The sequence below is a fragment of the Salvelinus sp. IW2-2015 genome, linkage group LG19 (assembly GCF_002910315.2).
Source record: "Salvelinus sp. IW2-2015 linkage group LG19, ASM291031v2, whole genome shotgun sequence".
NCBI lineage: Eukaryota > Metazoa > Chordata > Actinopteri > Salmoniformes > Salmonidae > Salvelinus > Salvelinus sp. IW2-2015.
Genome location: NC_036859.1, coordinates 37,657,277 through 37,678,359, shown reverse-complemented (window position 1 = coordinate 37,678,359; position 21,083 = coordinate 37,657,277). Strand labels below are relative to the sequence as shown.

At 43.3% G+C, this 21,083-nt stretch overlaps 1 protein-coding gene across 1 annotated transcript in view; it reads right to left on the bottom strand.

The window, feature by feature from the left end:
* Positions 1–20,446, bottom strand: part of LOC111979765 (anion exchange protein 2-like) — a 50,126-nt gene extending 29,680 nt beyond the window's left edge. The window contains 2 exon segments of the mRNA XM_024010459.3: positions 5,903–6,074; positions 20,057–20,446. Of these exon segments, the coding sequence (XP_023866227.2) occupies positions 5,903–5,971 (69 nt within the window). The 5' untranslated portion in view covers positions 5,972–6,074; positions 20,057–20,446.
* Between the last annotated feature and the right edge of the window lie 637 nt (positions 20,447–21,083).

Genomic DNA, 21,083 nt, shown 5'->3' with positions numbered 1-21,083 from the left:
AACCATTGCATTTATGTTCAAAATGATGTATCAAGACTGCCCAAATGTGCCTAGTTTGTTTATGAATAACTTTTCATGTTCAAAATTGTGCAATCTCCTCAAACAACATCATGGTATTCTTTCACTGTAATAGCTACTGTAAATTGGACAGTAGACTAACAAGAATTTAAGCTTTCTGACACTATCCGATATGTCTATGTCCTGGGAGGTTTTCTTGTTACTTACAACCTCATGCTAATCGCATTAGCCTACGTTAGCTCAACCGTCCCGTGGACGGGACACCGATCCCGAAGGAGTTTTAAAGAAAGCCAGAGAGCTATAACACTGAGGAATGGCTGTGTAGCGTTACATTTAGCATAGAAATGGAATGGCCTCCTGGGACTTGCTATTGAATTGTCTCTGTATTATAAATAGTCCATCCTTTATGAAAGGCAGGCACTGCTACTACAGTCACGTGATAACTTGATATATTTGATTTCGCTGGTTGGCTGGCATCTACATCATTTGTTGTATATTGTAACCTACAGTTGTCCCAACTTGTATCTTAGTGAATACTTGCATATTTCTTTAATGTTTTTATTTTATTTAACCTTTATTTAACTAGGCAAGTCAGTTAAGAACAGATTCTTATTTACAATGACAGCCTACTGGGGTAACAGTGGGTGAACTGCCTTGTTCAGGGACAGAACGGCAGATTTTTAACTTGTCAGCTCGGGGATTCGATCCAGCAACCTTTCCGTTACTGGCCCAATGCTCTAACTAGTAGGCTATCTGCCACCCCCCAGATACCTGATGTACCTATGAATCAAAAGCATAGTCAACAGCTACTTTGCTCACTAAGATTTGAAACTCTAGGCTGTGTTGCTGTTCATTTTCCCACCAAAGGCAGAGACATTTGGTTTGACCTGCTGTGTTGGGAAACCCAGGTGGTTTTAAGAGTCTGCTGTGGTGTTATGTAACTGCGTCTGAATCTTTCGTGGCCTTTTCTCCCCCTGCGGTGTGTTGGGGTCCAATCCGTGATGTTATTCCAATTCCCGGGTTATCATTTTTTGTAACACAATGTTAACCACATAAATCCGTACTAAAACCCCTTTTGATTGAGAAGGGTTGTGGTAATCTTCACGTTCAACTATCCTGATATACTTATTCTTAGAATAGATTTTTGTCTTTACTGTGATGTTCACAGTGATTGAGTGATTTTAGCTGGGTCGTGATTGAGATGAGTGTGTTGTGAAGATCTTGAAGGTTGCTGTAAACAAACGTTCAGTTTTGCCCAGTTACAGTATGTTATCCAGTTATCCATTTGTAGGGGAGGAGACCTTGAGTCTCACTAAACTACAGTCCTTAGTGATTAGACCACTGTGTATGAGCTTTAAAGGTTGGAAACAACATTTTTCACTGGAAACAGCAAGTCAATGTTTTATATAAACAGGAATTTGGCATCACATTGCGGGCTCAGTACAGCTTGTCTGGACAAATAAATAATTGTGCTATGATTAAATCATTTAATAGAATGAAATCAAAACTGTGTTGAATATAATATTTTCAAGGTGATTTTCTTGTCGAATCTTTTCTTTTCCACTCCACATATGATCAGGAATTGATGGTGTGCCAAGTCCATTCAATCATTTGTAGAAATTACTTATTAAACCGTTTCAGTTAAATCATTTAATGAAAGAACACTGTTATTGTTCCCTCTGTCAACGTTGTTCACCCCGATGGCTACATCCATAGAATTATTAAGTTAGTCAGCTAACTCTGATAAACAGACACATCCCACTGGGCTCAGACGTCAATTCAACGTCTTTTCCACGTTGGTTCAACGTCACTTGATTGAACTGACGTGGAAACAACATTGATTCAACCAGTGTGTGTCCTGTGGGTTATAAATCTTGATTTTCTGGTTGATTTAAGAAAGCTATATTTGGATATTGGTTGTCGAATCAATTATACCTTTTACCATTTTTTGGTCTATATTTTTTTTTTTATATTAAGTTGCTAGTAATTTTGAACAGTTAGCCAGTAACTCATTGATCCAGCTGTCTGGAACAGCCCACAGGGCACTCACCTTGATTTCAAGCAGGAAGTCCATGTAGCATCAGCTATCTGTCACAGTCACGTAGCGAAAGGACGCTAGCTGCTCATGACGAGCATTACAACAAAAAGGGCAATCTAAAATAGCAGGGAAAAGCTACGTTTGGGCAGTTTTTTGGAACGCCTCTGGTCACATGACAAGAGTAGTCCGTCCAGACAGGAAGTAGACCTTGTCCGGTGACATAATGACCCCGTATAAGATTCATAGCCGGAGTCCCAAATGGCACATTATTTCCTATATAGTGCAGTACTTTTGTCCAGTGCCCATTGGGCTCTAGTTAAAAGTAGTGCACTATATAGGGAATAGGGTGCTATTTGGGACTGCAGGTAATCTCTGTGCAGATTACCAGGCCGCACTTGGAGTTCTACGCATGCAGAGCACACACACACACACACACACAACACACACACACCACAACACACACACACACACACACACACACACACACACACACACAACACACACACACACACACACACACACACACACACACACACACACACACACTAGACAAACAAACTGCTGACTCTCAATCAAACACACACCTCACAGGGAACATAAAACACCTAGACAAAATAGATGTATGGTAATACTGTCATTCCCAGTCAAGCACCAACACTGACATTAAGCCCGGCTAATGTGTAACTCCTTGAAGAACACAGACTCACGGACAGTGAGTGAACGACAACATTGGTTCAATTACTAGAGGTGTAGCTTTTAATTATTAGTTGCATAGAGGCTACTGTTGGTAGGACAACATTGGTTCAATTACTAGAGCTCTGGAAAACCTCTAGCTTTTAATTATTTTGTAATTTTACACACAAGACCATTTTTTTTCTCACACTGACACACACATTAAAACATGTTTTTGTTTAAGTTAATGAGATACTCTGTGAGGTACTCTGCTGGCTATAGAATCAGTATCCATAGAGGCTACTGTTGGTAGGACGACATTGTGACTTGACTTACTGAATACATGAGTCAATATACCGAGTATGACAGAGACTGACCAGGTGAATCCAGGTGAAAGATATGATCCCTTATTGATGTCACTTGTTAAATCCACGTCAATCAGGGTAGAGGAAGGGAAGGAGACAGGTTAAATAAGGATTTTTTAAAGCCTTGAAACAATTGAGACATGGATTAAGTATGTGTGCCATTCAGAGGGTGAATGGGCAAGACAAAATATTTAAGTTCCTTTGAATGGGGTATGGTAGTAGATGATAGGCACACCGGTCTGTCAAGCACTGTAGTGCTGGGCCTCCTGAGTGGCGCAGTGGTCTAAGGCACTGCGATGCAGTGCCACTAGAGATTATGGGTTCGAGTCCAGGCTCTGTCGCAGCCGGCAACCCATGTGGCGGCGCACAATTGGCCCAGTGTCATCTGGGTTAGAGGAGTGCTTGGCAAGGCAGGGATGTCCTTGTTCCACCGCGTACTAGCGACTCCTGTGGCGGGCTGGGCGCAGTGCATGCTGACACGGTCGCCAGGTGTACGGTGTTTCCTCCGACACATTGTTGCGGCTGACTTCTGGGTTAAGTGGGCAATGTGTCAAGAAGCAGTGAGGCTTGGTTGGGTTGTGTTTCAGAGGACGCACGGCTCTCGACCTTGAGTCCGTATGGGAGTTGCAGCGATGCAACAAGACTGTAACTACCAATTGGATAGCATGAAAAAGGGGTAAATAATTGTATTTTTTTAAGAACTGCAACGCTGCTGGGTTTTTCACGCTCATCAGTTTCCCGTGTGTATCAAAGGACATCCAGCCAACTTGACACAACTGTGGGAAGCATTGGAGTCAAAATAGGCCAGCATCCCTGTGGAACGCTTTCGACACCTTGTAGAGTCCATGCCCCGATGAACTCAGGCTGTTCTAAGGGCAAAAAGGGGGTGCAACTCAATATCAGGAAGGTGTTCCTAAAGTTTGATATACTCAGTGTATTCCACACAGTCTTTGAAAGTTCAATTCTGGCCTCCCAAGTGGCACAGCTGTCTAAGGCACTGCATTGCAGTGTTGCGGCGCCACTACAGCCTCTGTCATTACTGGCCAGGAGTCCCATAGGGCGGCGCACAATTGGCCCAGCGTTTGGCCGGGGGGGATTTACTTGGCTCATCGCGCTCTAGCGACTCCTCGTGGCAGGCAAGGCGCATGCAGGCTGACTTCGGTTGTCAGTTGAACGGTATTTCCTCCGACACATTGGTAGAGCTGGCTTCCGGTTTAAGCGAGCGGGTGTTAAGGAGCGCGGTTTGGCGGGTCATGTTTCGAAGTACGCATGACTCAACCTTCGCCTCTCCCGAGCCCGTTGGGGAAATGCAGCGATTAGAAAAGATCGTAATCACGAAATTGGGGAGAAAAATATGGTAAAGAAAACCTTGCTAAAGGCCAGTGAGTGGTAATGCCCCACCAACCCCAGCAGTGATTGACAGGTGCGTATGGTCCGTCAGGTTGCCATAGTAATGAAAGGTGTTTCTTTGGGCTGCAATTGTTCCGATTAACGTCTATTGTTTGACCGAGAGCAACCAGCCCTCAAAGATCAAAACGGACAAGAGGGGGAGGAAATTGCATTCATCAGACACACACACACACACACATACTCCCAGTCACGCAAGCGTCATCACGACCACCTTAACCGCCCACCCACAAGCACTCCCTCCCACCCCCGATATGAGCATTGGGGTTAAGTCAAAGCTGGTATTAATAAGTAAATCTAGTCAGGAATGCTGGCGTGTGGGCGTCGTACCACCACATATCACCCATGTCTGAGAGGAACTAGCCAACAGTGCCAAAAAAATGAAACATTTCATGGGTCTTAGTGGTTTAGCTCATGTCCCAGCAGGCAAAACTGGGTCTTAGCTAGCGGGGTTTAGCTCATGTCCCAGCAGGCAAAACTGGGTCTTAGCTAGCGGGGTTAGCTCATGTCCCAGCAGGCAAAACTGGGTCTTAGCTAGCGAGGGTTTAGCTCATGTCCAGCAGGCAAAACTGGGTCTTAGCTAGCGGGGTTTAGCTCATGTCCAGCAGGCAAAACTGGGTCTTAGTAGCGGGGTTTAGCTCATGTCCCAGCAGGCAAAACTGGGTCTTAGTTAGTGGGTTAAGCTCATGTCCCAGCAGGCAAACTGGGTCTTAGTTAGTGGGGTTTAGCTCATGTCCCCAGCAGGCAAAACTGGGTCTTACAGAACGTTATTAGTGGGGTTTAGCTCATGTCCCAGCAGGCAAAACTGGGTCTTAGCTAGCGGGGTTTAGCTCATGTCCCAGCAGGCAAAACTGGGTCTTAACTAGCGGGGTTTAGCTCATGTCCCCAGCAGGCAAAACTGAACAAAACTGATTGAAATGATGTCATAATGGTTGTAATGATGTCATTTCAACCACATTTACTCGTTGGGGTCACGACACAGCGGAACAGTCTCAACAAACAGCCATACAAATGAGGGAGGTAGTTGGTTTTGGTTTTTGATTCATTTGTAATAGAGCATGAAATTGGCTTTACAGGTACTACTGGGTGCAATGTAAGCATTACCTGACCAATAAGTAAAAACACCAACAAATAAATACATAAATAAATGTCAAATAACGTGTGTGTAGAACACCGTTTCCCAAACTCGGTCCTTGGGACCACACGGGGTGCATGTTTTGTTTTGTGACCTAACATTATACAGCTGATTCAAATGATCAAAGCTTGATGATTAGTTGATTATTTGAGTCAGCTGTGTAGTGCTAGGGTCAAAAACCCATACGTGAACCCCTTGGGGTCACCGAGGACCGAGTTTGGGGAAACCCTGGTCTAGAGTAACTAATGTCTAAAGTTTTAAACTCACAGCTGACGTGACCGCGGTCTTGGTGTTGGTGGCGACGTTGGTGTCGCTGGCATCCTTAGGGTTACTCATGGCTCCGTGCGGGGTCACGAGGTCAGGGCAGTATGTTGTGACGCAGTCTTTAGCCCTTTTCACTCTGTTTCTGACTCAACAGAGGACTTTTGAGAAGCATAACCTGCAACAACAAAAAAAGGACAGGAATTGTATTGTTCGTCTTGATCAAATTTAATATTGGTAAATTAGGTAATTTTCTTTTTCTTCAATCATGCACATTTTAATTTGGGTAGTGATTTAAATTATATCAATGAACATCTTCATTGTACTTCCTACATAGTGATTATAAATCCATAATAATGACATATGCAATGTCAATTGTCACAATATCATTTACACACTTAGGGCCACGTCACCAGACCAGGGTAAAGGTCAGGGCCCTAACAAAATAATAATATAACAGTTATAAGTAGGCTTAGGGTTTTTCCTGGACAGGTCACAGGGTCCTGACCCTAACCATATTAAAGGCTTTACCATATCGACCATGAGACAATATCACGTGTGCTCCCTCTCCGGCCTCTAGGTCACCAGGCTGCTCGTTATGGCGCACACCTGTCACCAACGTTACGCGCACCTGGACTCCATCACTTCCCGGGATTACCTTCCCTATATATGTCACTCCCTTTGGTTCCTTCCCCAGATGTTTCTGTTCCTGTGTCGTGTCTGTACGTTGTTCGTGTTTCTTATTTTGTATTATGTTGTGTTTATTTATTAAAACACTCACTCCCTGAACTTGCTTCCCGACTCTCAGCGCACATCGTTACAGACAACCCCTTATGAGTGAACAACAAGATGTAATTTTTAAACTTTTATTTAACATGTCAATTAAGAACAAATTCTTATTTTACAATGACGGCCTACCCCAGGCCAAACCCTCCACTAACCCGTACGACGCTGTGCCAATTGTGCGCCGCCCTATGGGACTCCCGATCACGGCCGGTTGTAATACAGCCCGAGATCGAACCAGGGTCTGTAGTGATGCCTCTACAGCTGAGATGCAGTGCCTTAGACCGCTGCGCCAATCACAGTATTGTGATTCCAAATGGGGCCAACACAGCGGCAAAAAAGCAACAGCAATCAATCTCTCTAGCACTGAGTTTATGGGAGCGTATTTTTTTTAATGAAAACGTGTGATAGTTTCATTATGAAAACATGTGTGATAGCTTCATAATGAAAACCTGTGTGATAGCTTCAACATGAAAACACTGCTAAGCATTGACTTGTTCTGAATGGGTTAGACGAGATTAGGATGTATCCACCTTGGCAAGACCACAACATCCAATGGCTGTATTTTTCCAGAGGGAGAACATCCATTCAGCTGGACAGGCAGCATCTTGTAACACTTAGCCGCTGTTACCATGGTCTATTATGGTAGTGGCCACCTGGTTTACGTGATGAGTAACTTTGCCTGAGATCTGAAGACTTACATTAGCTCCCCGAGCGAATGCCTAGGCCTTAGCTCAGTGGGCTAACAGTACAGTGGGGCCAAGCTGACCCGTGTCCAAGCACAGTTGGTCACATTACCGCCAAACAATAGTGTGAGTGCCAGCCCAATAACACTGGCCGAGTTCACTTACTGCTTCGCATCTATGATAGAAGTGAAATAACATTCATAAACACTTAAAACAGTGTAGACTAGAGCTTCTCTGTTAGTTGGAGAGTTTTTCCTCAACAGAGAATAACATATAGCAGTTATCATGAGTCTGTGTATGCTTTTTAGAAGCAGCGACTAAGGGTCAGGGTTGCCAGATTGGTACCTGGTATTTAGATAACAGGACAATATCTTGACAAATTTTCCTTCGATGACGTTCAGACACGCAGGAACATCCCAACGCAGCGCTTGAGGGTCAGGGTTGGCAGATTGTGTCCTGGCCGTGGTCAGATAGTGGGGGTTGCCACTATCTCAATAGTTTGAGGTGATGCCCTCTCTGTTCAGTAGATGTAACAGGTCAGGAATGAGGGATGAGGAGAGGAAGCAGAAAACCTGTCCTGGCCCGTGGTCAGATAGTGGGGTTGCCATATCGTGCACTTGGAAATCCCCCGAATGTATAACCCAAATAATTTCAGTAAGTAAATTGACACAGTCAGCATTTTCCACACCATTATTGTGATGCTATGCAAATTCAGGTCAAGTATTGACATTATGTTTGTCTCGTTTAAAGTTTCTCTCACTTTTGTATAATCCAAATGGAACCCATATCTCCTGTTTCCTATGGATGCATCTCAATAGTCTACAGGGTGATTCCTCTCCTCATCATCCCTCATCCCTGACCCGTTACATCTACTGAACTGAGAGGGCATCACCTCAGACTATTGAGATGTACCCCTCTCTTCCTTCAAGTGATAAGTGATAAGTGTATATACTCCGTCTCACCACTGGAGTATAAGAGTGTCAGTACGGTTTACATCAACAAGGTCACTGCTGCAAGGTTACTGCCTTCGGAAATAGTACATCCGTAAACTGGGGAGGAGAAACGGGATGGAGGATGTTCATTAAAGGTATCCTCTGACACTTCCTGGTTGGGAATGATATGATACTTATATATTATGTATGTATAACATGTGATAATCACACATTATTATATTGGAGTAGGGGTGGTGGATCCACAGTACAGATACGTGCTGAATCATGTGATGTCACGGGGGGAGTTCATTACACAGCATAATTCATGTGCGGATGTTGTCGTCACTCACTACAGAGTGTTTGCATCTGCTTGAGGTACGACTTTCATCTTTAATTATCCATCTTATGGTGAAGCGGGTCACTCTGAAAGCCCTCAAAGACTAGGACACAGAAGCAGGCAGACTCACACAAATACGCATGCACACACACACACACACACACACGCACGCACACACACCCACGCACTAACACACACACACACACACACGTAAGAGAGCAATAAGGGGACGACATTCTGTAAGTCTCAATATTACTCCTACATACAGAAGCAGTCTGTGTGTGTGTGTCAGTCTGTCTCTGATTACGTTATCATCCCTTTCAGTTCAACCTTCATTTCATTAAAGTGGAAGAGAGCCACCTGAGGACTAAATCTTGACCCATCCCTCCCTGATATCAAATCGATACTGCTCCCGGCACACTGATTCTGTATCATAAAGAACACTATAGAAGACATAAAAGTATTTCCAGCTGACTTTACTTCTAGTCCCCTCTGGAGAACCCACGGCAGGGGCTGTTAACCTCTTTTGAACACACAAAAATTCAGTTATAACGAGGTATCGCTAAGAATTTTCAGTAAAAAAAAAGTGGTATTCTTATAACACGTTTTACAATGCAATGTAACTGCATCATACTGCACATGTCAGCGTTAAGTGAAGTGTTGACATCTCTGACGACCTATTTTTGACTGTTTAAAGCCCCAGAGAGCAAGGGGCCTCATTTATCAAAAGGTGTGTGCACACAAAAAAAGACTCTAAACCCAGCATGCCCCAGTTTTCCCAGGAAAGTGTGCACATCTCCAAGTATACCTCAGACCATGCTGGTTAATCCAGTGTATTGTTCCCTTAGGAGAAATGGAGGTGGTTTGATGGACAGGAAATCTAATAATGGTAGATTAATAAAAAATATATTTTTTAAATGTGGGCCTAATGATAACAGAAAGGCATTTACATTTAGTAAGGAGATCTCAGAGAAGCATGGAGCCTAATATGTTTATATTACTTTTATTATATAGGCCTAAATAATATATTGCAGGATAAATATTATGCTACCATTTATCCATCCCTCAATAGCCAAGCATGCTCAAAAGTAAATAGACCGGTAGCCTACTTAAAATATTTGACAGTATGGGTAGGCTACAGTAATGCTGTGCAGTAGGAGCACGACATCATAGGCTATTAAATCTCGGAGCCACCAAGGCAGAAGATATAAAACACTATGTATTGATAACAAAATACTGAACAACAATTCATCTTCTGTATAAAAGTGATGGCTGAAGCATTTACTTTTAAATGGCTCAAATAGACAATCAATCAATGTTGCAGAATGCACGGCCAGTGTTTTGGCACTCGCTATAGGCGGCATGCATTTTAAGTTTGAAAAAGTCACTGCAAAAAATGAACACATTCTGCCCACACTTTTACAGAAATGTGATCAAACTTGCCATTGCACTTCTCTTTTAGGAACTATCATGGCCCAGTTCCAACATCTACAAATCGTACAGCAAATGAGGGCGTTTTTGTTACCATAAAAGGTGAATAGAGGGCGTTTTTGTTACCATAAAAGGTGAATAGAGGGCGTTTTTGTTACCATAAAAGGTGAATAGAGGGCGTTTTTGTTACCATAAAAGGTGAATAGAGGGCGTTTTTGTTACCATAAAAGGTGAATAGAGGGCGTTTTTGTTACCATAAAAGGTGAATAGAGGGCGTTTTTGTTACCATAAAAGGTGAATAGAGGGCGTTTTTGTTACCATAAAAGGTGAATAGAGGGCGTTTTTGTTACCATAAAAGGTGAATAGAGGGCGTTTTTGTTACCATAAAAGGTGAATAGAGGGCGTTTTTGTTACCATAAAAGGTGAATAGAGGGCGTTTTTGTTACCATAAAAGGTGAATAGAGGGCGTTTTGCAGGTGGGGTTGTAATGCTAGTCCATGAGCGCACAAATACTGTCTGTGTTTCTGATTTATCAATGAAAACATGCGTATATGTTGCGTGCAACAGTGATAAATCCCAATAATTTGTAACGCAGGCAAACCCTAGAATCTCCACGTACGCCAGAATTTAGTGAGAAATGTATGCACGGTTGATAAATGAGACATCAGAAGTCTACACAAAGGGACCATGGTTATTTCTGGCGAGGACCCTCAACCCCTGGCACCACCTCCTCCCTCATAGATGCAAAAAAGCTAAAAGACTCTGCACGGTCAATCTGACTTTTGCAATGGGCCGTACAGCATTTATTGTGATAGGACCTCTGTAGAAGTCAGGGCTTTCATTCTTCTTGCGCTTCGCGGAGCAGAGCAGGGCTGTTGTGAAGGAAGTTGTCAAGGAAGTGAGTTTGTGTTTATACAGGACCTCCCGCCCTCACCTACCGTCAACCAATCATGTCAATGCGGAGCTATACGGAACTATACGGAGCTCTCCGCATTGTTACAAAACATTGTGAGGCGCACCGTATCGTCGTACAGAGCTCCATTTGGCCTCTGCAAGCCTCTGGAGGCTCTGCAATTATGTCACACCCTCCATACGAAGCCTCCGGACAGCATTGCTGGATCAAGGATAAATCAGATATTAATAATATAAAATCAATAATAAAAGCGCTTAGTGGAAAAAAGCTCCAGATTCGCCAGCCAGCATTTAAACAATGAGAATGGCAAAAGGGATGAAGGAGATTACCACGTTGTACCTACTCTTGCCTTTGTTGTTGATGTGGGTCGGTGGAATGTTAAGGTCAATCCATGGTGTGGATTTGTAAGCGGTGGTCCGTGTTACTGAAGCAAAGCGCTACACACGGTCCATGTTAGGCAACCTGCCAGGGATTATGGGGTTAAAAATGTGTGTGTGAAAAGATGATTGTTTATGCAACACTAGTGAGCGTATGGATAGAAGACCCTAGCTACACGTGTTTGGTCAGACTTGATCAAAGTTTTGGCACTGTAGCCATTCACAGAACATAAGGTTGTTGGAAAGTGACGTGTACTCTGAAGATATTTGATAGGCCAGGAGGGACTCTACTTTAGATTTTAGGGCATGATGGTAAGACGGCAAGCCTGATCTCATAGACTAGAAAATATAAATCCGGGACTCTCAAATTAGTATGATATGTTACGTTTGGTATGGTTACATAAGACAAGAAGGTTACTTAACGTAAAAATGAAAGGAGGGGGGTTGTTCGGGTGGATTAGTTGGCGTAAAACACGAACATCTAGCAACCCAAAGGTTGCCTGTTCGAATATCATCACGGACAACTTTTGCTAATTAGCAACTTTGCAACTACTTAGCATGTTAGCTAACCCTTCACCTAACCTTAACCCTTTAACCTAAATCCTAACCTTAACCCTAACCCCTTAGCCTAGCGTTAGTCACCTAGCTAACGGTAGCCACAAAAAAATGAATTTGTAACATATCATACTTATTGCAAATTCGTAACATATTGTACAAATTGCAATTCAAATCAAATTGTATTTGTCACATGTGCCGAATACAACAGGGATACCGTGAAATGCTTCCTTACAAGCCCTTAATGAAAATATTTACTAAATAAACTAAAGTAAAAAAGTAATAGAATATAAAAAGTAACAGAATAAAATAACAATAACGAGGTTATATACAGGGGGTAGCAGTACTGAGTCAATATGCGGGGGTACAGGTTAGTCGAGGGAATTTGTACATGTAGGTAGGGTTAAAGTGAAAATAGTCCAGGTGGCCATTTGATTAATTGTTCAGCAGTCTTATGGCTTGGGGGTAGAAGCTGTTAAGGAGCCTTTTGGACCTAGACTTGACGCTCTGGTACTGCTTGTCATGCAGTAGCAGAGAGAACAGTCTATGACTTTGGTTTTTTAATTTAACCTTTATTTAAGTAGGCAAGTCAGTTAAGAACAAATTCTTATTTACAATGACGGTCTACCCCGGCCAAATCCTAACCCCTACAACGCTGGGCCAATTGTCCGCCACCCTATGGGACTCCCAATCACGGCAGGTTGTGATACAGCCTGGAAACAAACCAGGGTCTGTAGTGACACCTCTAGCACTGAGATGCAGTGTCTTAGACCACTGTGCCACTCAGGAGACTGGAGTCTTTGAAAATTTTCGGGGCCTTCCTCTGACACTGCCTAGTATATAGGTCCTGGACAGCAGGAAATTTGGCCCCCAGTGATATACTGGGATGTATGTCTTACAGTCAGACGCCGAGCAGTTTCCATACCAGGCGGTGATGCAACCGGTCAGGATGCTCTCTATGGTACAGCTGTAGAACTTGTCATTCTTAACATATGAAATAGATGATAGAAATGCACAAATTAATACCAACCATACAAAACATAACATATCATTATAAATGGAGGGAGATAGATTTACATTTACTATGTTACGTCTACCCCTGAGTCCAGGTTGTAAACCAGTGTGCTGTTTTTTACTTCTTCCTTTACAGTTAAGAATCACCTTACATTTACTATGTTACGTCTACCCCTGAGTCCAGGTTGTAAACCAGTGTGCTGTTTTTTACTTCTACCTTTGCAGTTAAGAATCACCTTACATTTACTATGTTACGTCTACCCCTGAGTCCAGGTTGTAAACCAGTGTGCTGTTTTTTACTTCTTCCTTACAGTTAAGAATCACCTTACATTTGCATGTACCAGGAATTTGGCCTGGTGAATATACACAATAACTGGAATACACTAAAAACTACAGACTAAACTGTAAAACTATAAACTAAGCTATAAATTTGGCATGTGCAATGTGTATAAACAATACATTTTTTAAGAATTATGTGTAATGGGAAAAATATATATGTAAGAGTCAGTCCGTGGGAAGAGTGCAAATTGGTAGGTGCATACAAGAATGTGCAGAGAGTGCAAAAGAGCAATGTACAGTTCTAGGATGATAGTGCAAAGTCCATGAACGAGAAGACCATCATGGACCAGGTGGTCGGCTGGTGAAGCGCGCGTGAAGAAGCTGTTCAGGTGGCGGGTGGTTTTGGTCATGATTGACCTAATGATAGTCCCACTAAGCGCAAACCAGAATAAATGGCGTATCGCTGCAGAATGCTGTGGTAGCCATGCTGGTTAAGTGTGCTTTGAATTATAAATAAATCACTGACAGTGTCACCAGCAAAGCACACCCACACATCATACCTCCTCCTCCATGCTTCACGGTGGGAACCACACATGCGGAGATAATCCGTTCACCTACTCTGCATCTCATAAAGACACGGCGGTTGGAACTCATCAGACCAAAGGACAGATTTCCACCGGTCTAATGTCCATTGCTCGTGTTTCTTGGCCCAAGCAAGTCTCTTCTTCTTATTGGTGTCCTTTAGTAGTGGTTTCTTTTCAGCAATTTGACCATGAAGGACTGATTCACGCAGTCTCCTCTGAGTAGTTGATGTTGAGATGTGTCTGTTACTTGAACTCTGTGAAGCATTTATTTGGGCTGCAATTTCTGAGGCTTGTAACTCTAATGAACTTATCCTATGCAGCAGCGGTAACTCTGGGTCTTCCTTTCCTGTGGCAGTCCTCATGAGAGCCAGTTTCATCATAGTGCTTGATGGTTTTTGAACTGCACTTGAAGAAACTTTAAAAGTTCTTGCAATTTTCCATATTGACTGACCTTCATGTCTAAAGGTACTGATGGACTGTCATTTCTCTTTGCTTATTTGAGCTGTCCTTGCCATAATATGGACTTGGTCTTTTACCAAATAGGGCTATATTCTGTGTACCACCCCTACCTTGTCACAACACAAGTGATTGGCTCAAACGCATTAAAAAGGAAAACAATTCGACAAATCCACAAAAAACTGAAATATCACATTTACATAAGTATTCAGACACTTTACTCAGTACTTTATTGAAGCACCTTTGGCAGTGATTACAGCCTCAAGAGTCTTCTTGGGTATGATGCTACAAGCTTGGCACAAGTGTATTTGGGGAGTTTCTCCCATTCTTCTCTGCAGATCCTCTCAAGCTCTGTCAGGTTGGGTGGGAGCGTTGCTGCACAGCTGTTTTCAGGTCTCTTCAGAGATATTAGATCGGGTTCAAGTCCGGGCTCTGGCTGGGCMACTCAAGGACATTCAGAGACTTGTCCCGAAGCCACTCCGGCATTGTCTTGGTTGTGTGCTTAGGGTCGTTGTCCTGTTGGAAGGTGAAACTTCACCCCATTCTGAGGTCCTGAGCACTCTGGTACAAGTTTTCATCAAGGTTAACCGTTCATCTTTCCCTCGATCCTGACGAGTCTTCCAGTCCCTGCCGCTGAAAAACATCCCCACAGCATGATGCTGCCACCCACATGCTTCACCATAGGGATTGGTCCCAGGTTTCCTCCAGACGTGACGCTTGGCATTCAGGCCAAAGAGTTCAATTTTGGTTTCATCAGACCAGAGAATCTTATTTCTCATTGTCTGAGTTCTTTAGGTGCCTTTTGCGAAACTCCAAGTGGGCTGTCATGTGCTTTCTACTGAGGAATGGCTTCCGTCTGGCCACTCTACCATAAAAGCCTGATTGGTGGAGTGCTGCAGGGATGGTTGTCCTTTTGGAAGGTTCTCCCATCTCCATCTCCGCACCTTCCTGACCAAGCCCCTTCTCCCCCGACTGCTCAGTTTGGCTGGATGGCGAGCTCAAGGAAGAGTCTTGGTGGTTCCAAACTTTTTCCATTTAAGAATGATGGAGGCCATTGTGTTCTTGGGGACCTTCAATGCTGCAGACATTTTTTGGTACCCTTCCCCAGATCTCGACACAATCCTGTCTCTGAGCTCCACAGATAATTCCTTCGACCTCATGGCTTAGTTGTTGCTCTGACATACACTGTCAACTGTGGGACCTTATATAGACAGGTGAGTGCCTTTTCAAATCATGTCCAATCAATTGAATTTACCACAGGTGGACTCCAATCAAGTTGTTGAAACATCTCAAGGATGATCAATGGAAACAGGATGCACCTGAGCTTATTTTTGAGTCTCATAGCAAAGGGTCTGAATACTTATGTAAATAAGGTATTTCTGTTTTTAATTTTTAATACGTTTGCAAAAATTTCTAAAAACCTGTTGTTGCTTTGTAATTATGGGGTATTGTGTGTAGATTGATGAGCAAAAAAATTATTTAATACATTTTAGAATAAGGCTGTAAACGTAACAAAATGTTTTAGTATGTATGACACCCGAGAAGGCTTATATTCAACTAAATAGCATATATACAGTATATTTCAGTATGTATGACACCTGAGAAGGCTTATATTCAACTAAATAGCATATATANGAGAAGGCTTATATTCAACTAAATAGCATATATACAGTATATTTCAGTATGTATGACACCTGAGAAGGCTTATATTCAACTAAATAGCATATATATAGTACCATATATATTTCAGTATGTATGACACCTGAGAAGGCTTATATTCAACTAAATAGCATATATATAGTACCATATATATTTCAGTATGTWTGACACCTGAGAAGGCTTATATTCAACTAAATAGCATATATACAGTATATGTCAGTATGTATGACACCTGAGAAGGCCTACAAAAGAGAAGTGAAAATAGAAAACCGCAGAATAATATATTTTTGTTCTCTTCTCCCCGGCTCCTCTCCTTTACCAGTATGACTCAAGGTAACAGAGGACAGTGACTCAGCAGCAAACCACATCTAATATTCAGGCACTCTGGGGCAGACTTACTATCGGATTGTGAGCCCTGATGCGAATGTAAAATGGCCTAAATATGAGTGCAATGGATTGAAAAGCACAACTGCTTTGATGGTTGCAGATGAGAACCACTCTTAGAAACTCTATTCTATTCCATTCATTTCCTTCTCGTTCATTCAAAGTGTTTCTCTGGTCTACGCCGTTGCCCATCATCATCCAGTCAAAATAGAGGTCAATAGTGTTGGCAAAATAAGGTCATGACCTCATAAGGTCTGCAGTACATGTCATTCCCACCATCTTGAGTAATTGACATTGCCTGGTTTGGTCAAAGTTGATCAGAGCTAGCTGACTGGCCTAGCTTGCCCTCTATAATAACTTGGGCTGGATCCCAAACTGCCCCTTATTCTCTATGTAGTACATTACTTTTGATCAGCGCCAATAGGGCTACAGTGCATTCGGACCCTAAAACTTTTTCTACATTTTGTTACGTTACAACCTTATTCTAAAATTGATTACATTTCCCCCCCCTCATCAATCTACACACAATACCACATAACTACAAAGCAAAAAAAAAAAAGTTTGCTAATGTATAAAAAAAAAAAACTGAAATACTTTATTTACATAAGTACGTCATGTATAAAGTAAATCTTGCCGTTATAAAATATGCTTAAAATTGATTTTGTTTTTGGTTTGTGTAACCTTGGCCGGTGTTCTCAAAGTGTCTCAGAGGTGGAGTGCTAGTCCAGTTTTGCCCTTTAGATCCTAATTACATGGACAGGGGGAGGGACCTGGTCCTAGATTATAATATTTGAGCATATTCTATAACGGCAAGATTAACTTTGTAAGATAAGAGGTTTGTATTTTCAAAAATTAGAGGCTAGACGCTAGTATGTCTATAGACTAGAAAGGGAAGTGACATGAGCCTACCAGACGAGCTGAATTACTTCTATACTCGCTTCGAGGCAAGTAACACTGAAACATGCATGAGAGCATCAGCTGTTCCGGACGACTGTGTGATCACGCTCTCCGTAGCCAATGTGAGTAAGACCTTTAAACAGGTCAACATTCACAAGGCCGCAGGGCGAGACGGCTTACCAGGACGTGAACTCCGAGCATGCGCTGACCAACTGGCAAGTGTCTTCACTGAGATTTTTAACCTTTCCCTGTCTGAGTCTGTAATACCAACATGTTTCAAGCAGACCACCATTGTCCCTGTGCCCAAGAACACCAAGGTAACCTGCCTGAATGACAAACGACCCGTAGCACTCACATCTGTAGCCATGAAGTGCTTTGAAAGGCTGGTCATTGGCTCACATCAACATCATTATCCCAGAAACCCTTAACCCACTACAATTTACATACCGCCCCAACAGATCCACAGATGATGCAATCTCTATTGCACTCCACACTGCCCTTTCACACCTGGACAAAAGGAACATCTATGTGAGAATGTTATTCATTGACTACAGCTCAGTGTTCAACACCATAGTGCCCTCAAAGCTCATCAATAAGCTAAGGACCCTGGGACTAAACACCTCCCTCTGCAACTGGATCCTGGACTTCCTGACGGGCCGCCCCCAGGTGGTAAGGGTAGGTAACAACACATCCACCACGCTGATCCTCAACACGGGGGCCCCTCAGGGGTGCGTGCTCAGTCCCCTCTTGTACTCCCTGTTGACTCATGACTGCATGGCCAGGCACGACTCCAACACCATCATTAAGTTTGCCGATAGCACAACAGTGGTAGGCCTGATCACCGACAACGACCAGACAGCCTATAGGGAGGAGGTCAGAGACCTGGCCGTGTGGTGCCAAGACAAAGGAGATGATTGTGGACTACAGGAAAAGGAGGACCGAGCACGCCTCCATTCTCATCAACGGGGCTGCAGTGGAGCAGGTTGAGAGCTTCAAGTTCCTTGGTGTTCACATCACCAACAAACTAACATGGTCCAAGCACACCAAGACAGTTGTGAAGAGGGCACGACAAAACCTATTCCCCCTCAGGAGATTGAAAAGATTTGGCATGGGTCCTCAGATCCTCAAAAGGTTCTACAGCTGCACCATTGAGAGCATTCTGACGGGTTGCATCACTGGCTGGTATGGCAACTGCTCGGCCGCCGACCGCAAGGCACTACAGAGGGTAGTGCGAAGGGCCCAGTACATCACTGGGGCCGAACTCCCTGCCATCCAGGACCTCTATACCAGGCGGTGTCAGAGGAAGGCCCTAAAAATTGTCAATGACTCCAGCCACCCAAGTCATAGACTGTTCTCTCTGCTACAGCCCGGCAAGTGGTACCGGAGCGCCAAGTCTAGGTCCAAGAGGCTTCTAAACAGCTTCTACCCCCAAAGCCATAACACTCCTGAACAACTAATCAAATGGCTACCCAGACTATTTGCATTCCCCCCCTCCCTTCTACGCTGCTGCTACTCTCTGTCGTTATTATCTATGCATAGTCACTTTAATAACTCTACCTACATGTTGGGCACCTACATGTACATATTACCTCAATTACCTCGAATGACCGGTGCCCCCACACATTTTCTTTTTTACTTAGCAGGTATTTTTAAAATTAAAACTGTATTTTTGGTTAAGTGTTTGTCAGTAAGCATTTCACTGTAAGGTCTACACCTGTTGTATTCGGCGCATGTGACAAATAACATTTGATTTGGTCATTATCATTCACAACGATTTCCCTTTGCTGAAGTAAGACACAATGTGGCTTTACACAGGTGTAACGTTGGAAGTCTCCGTAAATAGCCGATATCATGGGTTAGACACCATCTGTAACTCAAGACCTTATCATTCCTCTCCTCTCAAAGAGAGAAAGAGAGAGACAAATAGAGGGATTGGTGGAAAATGTATAGAAACGAAAGAGACAGGTGTTACCTCACAAGACAAAGACTACATTGAGAGCTCAGTACAAACTGAAAGCTGCATAAGGACATGATTTTTCATCGCATCCCCCTCAGTACATGTTGTGTGTGTTAATGGCAGAGAAGAAAAAAATCCCTCCTCACTCAACAAAAAAGTTCATGCAGACTCAAGCTAGTCAGCTGGAGCTCATAGGTACAAAACGGAGAGAATTCTGTTTTACCGTCCAACAGGAAACAGTCATAAAAATACAGGAACACTTCCCATTTTTTCTTATTCTTCTTTCACTTCACTCAACAGATAGGAACACCCCCCCCCCCCCTCCCTCCCTCCCTCCCTCCAATTCCTTGCATGCGCGACAGATTCACACACAATGACACGCCAAACTCTAACAAAACCCTCCTCTGTGTCTCCCTATGTGACACGATAACATTACAACTGCTTATTAGAGGCTTGTATTTACAAAGGACAGAGGACATTTCTTCTTCTTCACACCGAAACCCAAAATGAGAAAGACAGCAGAGTTTAAGGGAATAAGGGGATGGCGATGCATACATTTAAATAATTTCCTTTATCCAGAGCAACTCTCCTGGTAAGTGTAGGTACAGCGAGGGGCTTCAACCGCAGCATAACAAGCATAACTGGAGCAAATCTCTACTTGAAAAACATTCACGATGCTACAGTTAATGAATAACACTTTTTTTTTTTTTACTGACAGTCACAGAAGTGAGTGGAGTCTGAGCTGTGTGTCTGTGAGCTTGCAGTCAACAACGTAATCATGGTGAGTGGAGACAATGAACTCGACTGCCACAAACAGAGGGAGTGTGAGTGTGTGTGTGTGTGTGTGTGTGTGTGTGTGTGTGTGTGTGTGTGTGTGTGTGTGTGTGTGAGAGAGAGAGAGCCCGACAGAGCTTACCTCGGCGTGCTCACTGCAGAGAGCTTCCTGCAACTGCAGACATCGTAGTGCAGAGTCAAAACCCACTGTGAATTCAGACAGGCAAGGAGAGAACACAGAGAAGAGGGGAGTGGTGAATGTAAGGGAGAGGGAGAGGGAGTGTGTGTGAGAGGGAGAGGGAGTGTGTGAGAGAGGGAGAGGGAGTGGTGAATGTAAGGAAGAGGGAGAGGGAGTGTGCGTGAGAGGGAGAGAGGGAGAGGGATTGTGTCTGTAAGGGAGAGGAAGAGGCAGTGTGTGTGTAAGGGATGAAGAGAGAAGCAGAGCAAGAGAGAGAGCGAGGGAGACTGGTTGGTTCTGTATTACTGGCTCGGCTCTGTACACCCCCTAACACACACACACTCTGCCCTGACACACACACACACTCTGCCCTGACACACACACACACTCTACACTCGCAACCATTGAGCACCAACTATAGGTTCAAACCCTCCCAACTTCCATTGTTTCCTCCTCTAAGCCCTCTGACAAGCATGTGACCGTGGGAGATGACTCGACAATAAGGGACACACACACACACACAACACACACCACACAACACACACACACACACACACACCACCACACACACACACACAACAGACACACACACACTCATTGTTAAACACAGTGTGAAACATGACACAGTGACACACATGCCGAAAGATACTCTCTACAGCCGCAATTCACAATCTGACAATGACCTACATATTTACAAAATGTGGACAAGTTTCTATGCATAGTAGATCCTGATTCTATCCCACGAGAAAAATATTTGCAAATCATATACAATGAAAAATAACGTGATTTGAAATAGTTAAAAACTATTACTCAAAGGTATAAAAACAAACTTTAATTCATTCATTTTTTTCTATACCAGGTGAAGCAGCTGAGAACAAGCTATCTTTAAAAAAATAAAATAAAATGACACACACAAGAAACATTAGGTCACTAAAACAGATGCCATCCAGGAAAACACCTAGCTATATAACATCAATTTGATAGATTTTGC